The following is an 11437-nucleotide window of genomic DNA, read 5'->3' on the forward strand; positions in this document are numbered from 1 at the left end:
TGTTGTATAGCCTAGGTGAGTGGTCGGCAAACTGCGGCCCCTTGAGTGTGGCTCTTCCACAAAATACCACGTGCGGGCGCGCATGTATAGTGCGATTGAAACTTCATGGCCACACTCAAGGGGCCATAGAGCCGCATGTGGCTCGCGAGCCGCAGTTTGCCAACCACTGGTCTAGGTTGTTTTTCAGAATTTAGGAGGCACACATCTTATCACTCACTTCCCCTTTGAATGCCATATAAGAAGGGAAAATCTGTAAAAGAAGGATGACTTTTAAAAGTAAGTGAATTAGAGAGAACCAAGATGGCGGCAGAGGTAAACACCTGTATTTGCTGCCTCTCACAACCACATCAAAATTACAACTAAAAGACAGAACGACTATCATCAAGAACTGCGGGAAAGCTGGCTAAGTGGAAGTACTACAAAGAGAGGTGAAGAAAGCACCTTGAGACTGGTAGGAGGTACAGAGGCGTGGAATGGGCTGGCACCAGGGTGCGCTGCTTTTTTTAATCCGGAGGGAGATACAAGCTCCCGCTTGCTCTGAACTCCAGTTCCCGGTGAGACTCTGGGGAACCCATACACATACGGGGAGAAACTGGACTGTCTGGCATTGGGGCAGGAGCACGAGGGCGGCTTTCCAGACATAGGTGCTCGCAGCGGTCATTGTTCCTGTGCTGGGATCTCTCTGGTGCAGGGCTGACTGGCAGCCATTGCTGTTTGCTCCACCCTAGGGATTCCCTGAGACCCCACCCCACCCAATTTACAACCCCAACCAAGCTATGCTCAGTGGCTATTGCATATGAATGGCCTGTGCTTTCTCAGCCTTAGACCTGTCATAAACAGGCAGCAGCTGGGTCAGGGGGCTTCAATACTATCAAAAGAAGCCCCAAGAACCAGCACCTTGCTTCACAGATGGGCCTCTCTGGGCACTTCCAAACCCAATACAAAGAGGAGGAATCTGCAGACCTCTCTGTAGGTCTTGCTGGGTGGCCCCAGGCAGTGCCTGACTTTGCACCTCCTGATCCAAGAGCCAGTGTATCCAGTGGTCAGTGTGAGACCACACCAGATTACAACTCTTCACATCCATAAGTGACACACTGAAGGTGCAGACTCAGTGAGCACCAAAGCCCCACTGAAGCAAGTCCTGCACCATAAGGGTATCTCCTGCACAGCAGCTCTTCCATTGTAGACATAGCTGGTGTTCTCACAGCCAATTGGCTTGGAGGTCAATTCCTCCCAGTGACACCAACAGCAATCAAGGCTTTACTACAGGACTGTGCACACAGCCCACAAAGGGTTGCACCAAGAGTGTCCACCTCAGGTGATTGGGGAGGCTGAGCCACTGGGCCCTAAGGACATCTCTACCACACAAGGCCACTCTGTCAACTCAAGGAGACTTAGCAGCTACCCAATACATATAAAACAAACACAGGGAAGCAGCCAAAATGCAGAGACAAAGAAACATGTCACAAATGAAAAAAAAATGGAAGAAAGCAAAATACTGGATATAGAGTTCAAAACCACAGTTATAAGGTTACTCAAGAATCTTCTAGAAACCTGTGAGGAATTTAGTGAGACCTTCAAGGATATTAGTGAGAATGCCAAAAAATGGAAAAGGACCAGTCAGAAATTAAGCATATACTGACTGAAATAAAGAATAATATACAGATTCAACAGTAGACTAGAGTCGTGGCCGGCAAACCGCACTTCGCTATCATTCAGAATTGAAGGTCAGATGAAGAGCTTCACAGATAAGAAAAAGCTAAAGGAGTTCACCACCACCAAACCAGTATTATATGAAATGCTGAAGGGTATTCTTTAAGAAGAGGAAGAAGAAAAAGGTAAAGATAAAAGTTTATGAACAACAAAGTGGCAAATACATATCAACAAGTGAATCTAAAAATCAAATGAATAAAAAATCTGATGAACAGAATAAACTGGTGAAAGTAATAGAATTAGGGGCATGGAAAGGGAGCAGACTGACAATTTTGGAGGGAAGGGGTGTGGGAGGTGCAGGAAGAGATTGGGCAAAGATCTTACACCTATTGACGAGGACCATGGAGGGGTGAGGGCCTGGGGAGGCGGGTGAGAACTGGGTGGAGGGGAGCTAGTGGCGGGGGGGAGGAACATCTGTAATAATCTGAACAATAAAGATTTTTTAAAAAGTGAATTAATGAAATCTCCGTTACTGCTTCAGGAAGTGAAAAAAAATGCAGATTTTGTAATATTAGTAAACCTACTGTATGCATGTCACATTGATAGGTTGTATAGTGTATAAGAAATGAGTAACGTATTGCCAGTAATTTGGAGATAGGGTGGGAATTAGGCCAGTAAACCCCCTTACCCCCACCACCACCACCACCAAAAAAAAAAGGAATAAGTCAAGAGTTCATATAGAAATTTTCCCAAGCCCTGGCCAACATTGCTCTATAGAAAAATCTTCTCAAGCCTTGGCCAATATAGCTGTTGGTTGGAGCATTTATACTGTACACCGAAGGGTGGTGGATTTGATTTCCCATCAGGGCACATACCAGGTTTCGGGTTCATCCCCCATCTGGGTGAGTATAGGAGGCAGCCAATTGATGTTCCTCTCTCCCTCCCCTTCCTCTCCTTTCCCCCTCCCCCTCCCTTCTCTGAAATCAATAAAAATATTTTTTTGAATAAAAAATAGATGAAATTGGAAGGATAGATTGGGGTCAAATTGGGTATCCATTGTCTATGGATAAAGAAGGGGAAAGATGTGAAAGATGTGGAGCTGCACTGTCCTATATGGTAGCCATTAGCTACATACAGTTATTGTGCCTGGCCCAAATTGAGATGTACTGTAAGTTTAAAATAGATACCAGATTCTAAGATTTAGCGCACACACACACACACAAAACCTATGAAACATCTCATTAAAAACTTGTATATTGATATGTTGAAATAATTATATTTTAGATGCATTGGGTTAAATAAAATTTACTAAAATTCTACCTGTTTCTTTTTATTATTTTTAATGTGGCTCCTAGAAACTTTATATTGTGGCTCAGATTACATTTCTATTACATACTGCTGGTATAGGTTGGAATATAACCAGTATTTGCTAGTACCTACTATGTGCTAGATGTTATCTAGAACTTGTAATAAATGAGTTACTCCTCAGAAAACCTTATGAAGTAGGTGATATTATTATCCTTCTTTTTCAAGTAACTGAGGTCCAGAGAGGTTAAGCTACATATCTAAATGACTCCACTAGTAAGGATTTGTGGAGAGAGAACCAAGTTTGACCCAGCATTCAAACTTGGGTCTCTCTGGCTTCAGAACCCATGATTTTTCCCTATTCATTGTGGCATGTTTTCATTGGACCATTAAAAGTGGTTGTGTTGCCCTAGCCGGTTTGGCTTGGTGGACAGAGTGTTGGCCTACGGACTGAAGGGTCCCAGGTTCGATTCTGGTCAAGGGCATGTACCTTGGTGTTGCACATCCCCAGTAGGGAGTGTGCATGAGACAGCTGATAGATGTTTCTCTCATCGATTTTTCTAACTCTCTATCTCTCTCCCTTCCTCTCTGTAAAAAAATCAATAAAATATATATTTTTTAAAAAGTGGTTGTGTTGGAGAATGACATATTTGGAATGATGCCTTAGCAGATAATGAGGGGAAGAGATTTCATCTTTAGCTGTCTGGTTTTTATTTTTTTTGTTTGTTTTTGTTTTTGTTTTTTTAAATGTATTTTATTGATTTTTTTACAGAGTGGAAGGGAGAGAGATAGAGAGTTAGAAACATCGATGAGAGAGAAACATCTATTAGCTGCCTCCTGCACACTCCCCACTGGGGATGTGCCCGCAACCCAGGTACATGCCCTTGACCGGAATCGAACCTGGGACCTTTCAGTCCGCAGGCCGACGCTCTATCCACTGAGCCAAACCGGTTTCGGCTGTTTTGTTTTTTTAATGTTACTTTTTGCAGGAGAAAAATGCTTTGTTTAAAGTTAACTTTTGAATTGCATCTTTTGATATATCCTTTATGTTAACTGCTTCTCAAAGTATTTACCTTATTTCTATTGTAGATTTTATAATGGGCTGCATTAAAAGTAAAGAGAATAAAAGTCCAGCAATTAAATATAGAACAGAAAACACTCCAGAACCTGTCAGTACAAGTGCAAGTCATTATGGGACAGAACCCACTCCAGCAACACCATCATCTTCAGCAAAGGGAACATCTGTTAATTTTAACAGTCTTTCCATGACACCATTTGGAGGATCCTCAGGGGTGACACCTTTTGGAGGAGCATCTTCCTCATTCTCGGTGGTGCCAAGTTCATATCCTGCTGGTTTAACAGGTGAGATTTAAATGGACAATTCTGTTGTAAATTTGAGAATATGACCTTGGGCAATACATGCATAAGGTTTGCCTGCTGTAAGAAAAATAACTTACTGGTTGACTTTTTAAATAAGTTTGTTAAAATTAAAGTCTCTTAACATAAAAATTAAAGTGTTATTGTATGCATGGATATCTTTTTGGGAAATCTGGTAATAAACTGATAGTGATTATGTACTGTGTTACACCATTAAGAATTTCATTAACTCATTTTTCAAGTAATTATTAGGTGCCTACTGTGTGGCTGGCACTGAGGATATAAAGATTTAAAAAATACAGCATAGGGAATATAGTCATAATTATGTATGGTATCAGATGCATACTAAACTTAACCGGGGTGATCACTTCATGAGATATATAAATATCTAATCACTATGTTATACACCTAAAACTATATCGACTGTAATTGAAAAATAAATTTTAAACATACCTCTCCCTCAAGAATGTTGCAATTTCTCAGGATTGTAAAGTACTGTCCTCTAATTAGAGTCAAACCTCGTTTCTAGAACATCTCCCATCTCAAACAGTGTGATTCTCCACCAAGTTGTTCACAGAAATGTCTCTGTTGTTGACCAGAACTTCAGTTTTCAACATGATAACCCTTTTATGCTCATACCTCAGCATGACAAAAAGCGTCTCTCAGTCAACAAAGAAGAGAATGCTTTTGTTGTTGGAGAAATCAATGATTAACACAATTTTAAAACATAAAGACCATCAAGAGTATTTATGTTGCTAAGTTTGTGAAAGTGCTCACAAAAAAACGACCACAGGCAATTGAATAGATAGAAAAACTGTTGTTGATTGGATAAATGAAAAACAGCCAGTGGTAGCATTTTGGAAGCAGTGATATATTAAAAATTCATTTAAGGCTAGTAGATATGGTTCAATAACTTTAAGAAGTGTTTATAGATTAAACAGTACATTAGACATTGTATTATATATAAGAAAGGTTCGATAAAACGGAATTATTTGGGGGTCTGGAACGGATTAATTCAGTTTTCATTATTTCTAATGGGAAAAAATGATTCGGTTTTCAAACAAATCGCTTGTCAAACATGTATGCAAATTAAGTTCGAGAACCGATGTTCCACTATACTTAAATGTTAATTAAATGGCAAAATGGTGACGATAATACAATTTTTCTCTTAGGTACTAGTGATTTAAAAGAGAAAAATTCTGAGGCTCAGAGTTTAAATGATTTTTTAGAGCCAAAGATAATAAGCAGAGAGAGCCCAGATTTAATGTCCTATTCTAGAACTCCATTTATTATTTATATCATAATATCCTTTCAAGAACAGCAAGAAGTGAGAGCTGACAACCTTTAATGGAGCCAGAAATGCCCTAAAAAAAAGTAGTCAGAAACTTTAAAAAGAGAGTTATTTTATGAAGGATCCCATATTAGGATGTTTTTCCCTTGAGTAACAAAACATATCTAGCTTAAAAGGTAGGATGAACTCCAGGATTCCTTCATGTCACCAATAACTCAAGTTTCTTTGATCTCTCTCCTGTAGTCCTTGGATTTTCCACTTTATCTTCAGATTTAGGACAAAACAGTTGCCAGCATCAAATTGAGCAACATGTGTCCTTACTAACAACCAATGGGGACAAAAGAGGACTCTCTTCTACAAGCATGGACTATAAATTTGTCCCTTCAGTCTGCTTGCTTCTGAACCAATAATAGTGACCAGAGGGATGCCATACACTAATTCTATTAGACTGTTCCTGTGGGGAGTTATGGACCTCAAAAAGTCAATTACAATCTAATTCCAGCCCCCTAACTCTAAATACTTCAGTAACAGATGGCCATGATGGTATTTATCAGTCATCAGCAAAAATTTTAATTATCTTCAGGATTATATGTTTGGGAAAGATAGTAATCAAAATGATTAACGTAAATATTGATAACTTTAAGACAGAATTTAGTGACCTAAAGCAGTTTATATATGTGAAATAGTTTGTTCATGGATATTAACTTATTAATAAATATGGAGTGTCTGTATGCCAGTTATAGAGAGTTATGAGAGAAACAAGGTTTCTGCCCTAAAGGGTTGGACAGTAATTATATAAACAACTATTCAGTGTGATTAACAGTTCTCAAATGCTGTGAAAGAACTAACCAGAACATTGGTGAAGGCCTTTTAGATGATCAAGGAATGGCATCTTGACAAGAAATTATTTGAGCTGTTTCATTATTGAGAATGATCTAAACCTATGCAGAACTGGGAAAAGAGCTTTCTGCTAAGTTTAGGAGGTACACATGGACCTGGCAGTTTTTGAAGAGTAGTAAGGAGGCCTATATGAACGGAGGGTAGAATTGTGTGATTTGGGATTAAAGAGTCAGGATTACTCAGGACCTTGTAGACTAGTAAGAAGTTTGGGTTTTATTCAGAGCCAGAAAGAAGCTATTGAAGACATTTCAGTTAAGGATTTTGATGATTGAATTGCCTTTTAAAAGAAACTCATTCTGGCAGATGTAGGGAAGCTGATAAACAATGAGTTAGGAGGCTACTACTATCAATAGTCCCAGAAGTCCCAGTGAGAACGAACAAGAGTTTGGATTAGGGTGGCAGCAGTAGAAATGGAAAAGGAAGTAGATATTTTAGAGGTAGAACCACTTGTCTTGAGTACCTGGTTGGTTAGTAATCCCATTTGCTTAGGTAGGGAAGACTCAGGTAACAGGTTAGAGGAGAAAAATCAACACCTTTGTTTTTGTAACTAATAAGTTTTAAATGCTTCTTAGACATTAGGTAGACATGTAAAAGAGGTAGTATTATATGACTGGAAGCCAGATAAATGAAATAATCTGTTTTATTCTTTGTTTTGTTTGCAGATAATAGTTTGGCTGTGTAAGTGTGCTAATCTCTTAAGCATCTGCACACAATGCTATATAAGATAGTTATATTTATGTCATATCAGCCATACAATTTATTTGCTAAGAAAAACATGCCATTTTTATATTTGAATGTTAAACATAATAAAGTATCTTACTAAAACCTTAGTTATTACTATTAATGATTAGTTTTAAGGATTGAAATGTTCACTCATTGTTTATCAGAAATTTAGAGAATCAATGCCTGTAATTTGTTGCTTTTTCCGCCAAAGAAGTGATTTGAACTTTGTCTTTCAAGCCAGGGAATCAAAATCAAATTTGTGTCTCTGGGTCTGAATTTTAAAATGTGTAGAGTATAATACTTCCATAGAAGGCCTTAAGAGAGTACCTTATTGCCCTAACCAGTTTGGCTTAGTGGATAGAGCGTCGGCCTGCGGACTGAAAGGTTCCAGGTTCGATTCCGGTCAAGGGCGTATATCTTGGTTGCAGGCACATCCCCAGTAGGAGGTGTGCAGGAGGCAGCTGATCGATGTTTCTCTCTCATCGATATTTCTAACTATCTCTCTCCCTTCCTCTCTGTAAAAAAATCAATAAAACATTTTTTTTAAAAAAAGAGTATCTTATTAATTTGAAAATGCCAGTTTCCAACTTTCGAAAATAGACTCTAGACCAGGAAAAAAAAACAACAACTATGCTTAAGCCTTTTTGCTGGCAGTGATTTTTAATTTCTCTTCTGTTAATTTATCTATATAATTTACCTTGGTCTTCTTTTCTTCCAATAGGTGGTGTTACTATATTTGTGGCCTTATATGATTATGAAGCTAGAACTACGGAAGACCTTTCATTTAAGAAGGGTGAAAGATTTCAAATAATTAACAATACGTAAGTGTTACGAATGAGAAATACTGACAGTCACCTGGTCTTTACATTGAAACCACCGAGCTAGTTAATGATTCAGAGATGAGAGTAGTGGGGTGCGGACCTCTGCCCATTCGGTTGGACAATGCATTTGTTTTCTTTAGACATATGGCAGAATACTACTGATGTAGCCAGAAGTTATTACTTCTATAAATTGTGTTGCTGTGGTTCTGCCATAAACAGTAGAGATTTAAGAATGAAGAGTGAGGGAGTATAAGTAAGTAAGTACATTACTTTAAAAAATCTTTATAGCCGTGACCGATTCTGGCTCAGTGGAGAGAGCGTAGGACTGCGGACTGAAGGGTCCCAGGTTCGATTCCGGTCAAGGGCATGTACCTTGGTTGTGGGCATATCCCCAGTAGGAGGTGTGCAGGAGGCGGCTGATTGATGTTTCTCATCGATGTTTCTAACTCTCTGTCCCTTCCTCTCTCTGAAAAATCAATAAATATATATTTTTAAAAAAAATCTTTATAAAGAGAATTCTATATTCCTATTTATCTAAGTACTAGATGATTTAAATATCTTAACTGTTTCTCCTTACAAAAAAAAAAAAAAGGAAAAAGGCCAGGTAAGGAACCCCTGCAATCCCAAACTGACCAAATTAAGTGGCTTTTTCTGTATGTGACTCTTAAACTTTTTGTCATTTAGTGGCCCACCATAGAAAATCCATTGTTATTTATGGAAAATAGATTCCATAATTTCATTAGCAAGCATAGCAGCTACTTTGTAACTTTTTAAAATATTTATTTATGGTCTTTTTGCTTCCAGTCATGTTTTCTTCCATCCTTATTCTCATTTGCTACCAGTTGTTATTCCAGAACATAAAATATGTTCATGTCTCTCTGCTTTAAAATCTTTTAATAGATACCAGTTGCCATCAGGATAAAGAAAAATAACAAGAATATTGGGCATTATTCATTGAGCTTCTTCCCCTTTCTCACTCCACTGCCTAGCCATGTTGAATTACTTGTGATTATCTGAATATTCTGTGGTTTTTCACCTTCTCCAGGCCTTCACATATATGATTTTTTTCCTGGAATGTGATTTCTCCTTTCCCTCCCCCCCTTCTTTATATGGTCAACCCAACTCATCCTTCAAAATGTATATTCCTATGTCCTTTCTCAAGGAAGCCTTTCCTGACATTCTTCCCCTTCTGCCTGGCCCAGTACTTACCTCTCGCTGGATCAAGTGTTTTTTTTAAATGTTTACATAGCATCCTATGCAAACCTAAATCATAGCTGCCATTGCATTTTCAAATTATAACATCACTTGCATATTATTCTTTTAGAACAGTGGTTGTCAGCATGTGGCACAGTCATCCAGGGCATATTTGGCAATGTCTGGAGATATTTTTGGTTGTTCCAGTCAGTTTGTTACTACTGTCATCTAGTGAGTAGAGGCCAAGGATATTGCTCAGCATCCTAGGATCCTACAATGCATAGGACATGCCCCCACAACAAAGAGTGATCTAGTCTAAGAAGTCAGTAGTGCTGAGGTTGAGAAATCCTACTCTAGACTGTGTTTCTTGAGGGTAAGGACTATCTTTTTACTCCTGTTTTCAGCATACCCTTTCATAAAGTCTGTCACTTAAGAAGGTATTCAATAAATGTTTGAATGAATCAGTGAATGGTTAGTAGGAAACTACAAACCAGGTATATGAATTTATAAGTATTTGAATTACCAAAGGATTTTCCACTTCGTTTTCTAGAAAGTAAATGTACCTCAAGTATTTATAAGATTTCAATTTCAATAAAATATTTTCAGCATTTCTCACTGTTAAAGCAAAACATGCATTTAATTTTTAGTAGTGGAACCCATTTTTGTATTTTGCTCATTAGAGACTGATATTTTTTTCTTCCACATTAATTTTGGAAAAGTCAAGGCTTATGTTTTCCAAATTACATATAGTTCTTGAGTTGTGAATTGCTTATAGTCTTACTTGTATATTTAAGGATAGTATTTTTGTATATATTCTAAGAATTAAATTTTTTGTTGTTATTGCCCATTAAGATTTTGGCTACAGGAGTTCTAGAGCGTTCTGATTTTTCCCCCTAAAATGACTAAAAAGGAAGATCATAATTTTATACATTGTTAAAAATAAATAAAAAAGAATGAGCTGCTCATACATGCCATAACATAGGTGAACCTTGTAAAGATTATGCTATGTAAAAGAAGCCAGTCAAAAAGATCATCTATTATATGATTGCATATATATGAAATGCCCACAATAGGTATATCCATAAAAACAGAAAGTGGATTAGTGGATGGCATTGGTGGGGGTGGGACAGAAGAGGGATGGGAGGATGACTCTTAATGGATATGAGGTTTCTTTTTGGGGTATTGAAAACATTCTAAGATTGATTGTGGGATAGTTGTACAGCTCTGTGAATATATTAAAACGCACTAAATTGTACATCTCAAATGGCGGAATTTTATAGAACATTTAATTAAAAATGAATAATTTGAAAGATTTACCTTCCAAATTGTCTTATTCAGTATAGTTTATTGTCTTAGGTTGAAAGAGTAATGTAACTAAAAGTGTAATTTTTTTTGTTTTGCTTTGAAGCAGAAATGTAATTGTGCTTTTGCTTAGCTTTATTCCTTTAATTCATATAACCTATTTTTAAATATTATCCTTCGAGTTGATTCTTGATCACATGAATGCATAATTTAAAAAATGTATGCTTCAGCTACAAGACAACACTGCAGTACATCTATCTTAAGCAGTAGTCTACCTTGTGGTAACTGTTGTTTTATGTGTTGCAGGGAAGGAGACTGGTGGGAAGCAAGATCAATTGCTACAGGAAAGAATGGCTATATTCCTAGCAATTATGTAGCCCCTGCAGATTCCATTCAGGCAGAAGAGTATGGCACTACTTCATATTTTATTAATTGTTCTGATTTTAAAAATGTTTTAATGCACATTCTACTTAGCCACAAGTTTACACACACACAATTACATATCAGTCTTAATACAGCTAATGTAACATATTAATAGGAAATGTTACTTAAAAATTAATAATTAATGCATAGTACTTGCTTAGAGTAGGATTATAAATGAATCTGCATTAACACTGTATTGTTATGCCTTTATCTTTTCACTTAAAAATTATATTAACCTTTTTTTTGTATTTTGAGCATTCTCTCACTTCAAAAATTTACCTCAGTTTGTAGTATTATATCAATGTTAATTTATTGACTTAGGTGCTTGTTCCTATGTAGGAGAGAAGCCTTGTCTTTTAGAAAGTATGCCCTGAAGGATTTAGGATAATGATTCAGCATGTTTGCCACTTACTCTCAATAAGTTCAGGGGGAAAAAATGCACACACAG

The 11437-nt window shown here is 37.4% G+C and overlaps 1 protein-coding gene across 2 annotated transcripts in view; it reads left to right on the forward strand.

Annotated features, from left to right (window-relative positions):
- The window catches only part of YES1 (YES proto-oncogene 1, Src family tyrosine kinase), a 48404-nt gene that overhangs the window by 21064 nt on the left and 15903 nt on the right, over positions 1-11437 (forward strand). For both annotated transcript variants that reach the window (XM_006761870.2, XM_015562705.1), the window contains exons 2-4: positions 4048-4320; positions 7971-8070; positions 10873-10971. In XM_006761870.2, the coding sequence (XP_006761933.1) occupies positions 4056-4320; positions 7971-8070; positions 10873-10971 (464 nt within the window). In that variant the 5' untranslated portion in view covers positions 4048-4055. The remainder of the gene's footprint in view (positions 1-4047; positions 4321-7970; positions 8071-10872; positions 10972-11437) is intronic.

This window comes from Myotis davidii, unplaced genomic scaffold, assembly GCF_000327345.1.
Source record: "Myotis davidii unplaced genomic scaffold, ASM32734v1 scaffold96, whole genome shotgun sequence".
NCBI lineage: Eukaryota > Metazoa > Chordata > Mammalia > Chiroptera > Vespertilionidae > Myotis > Myotis davidii.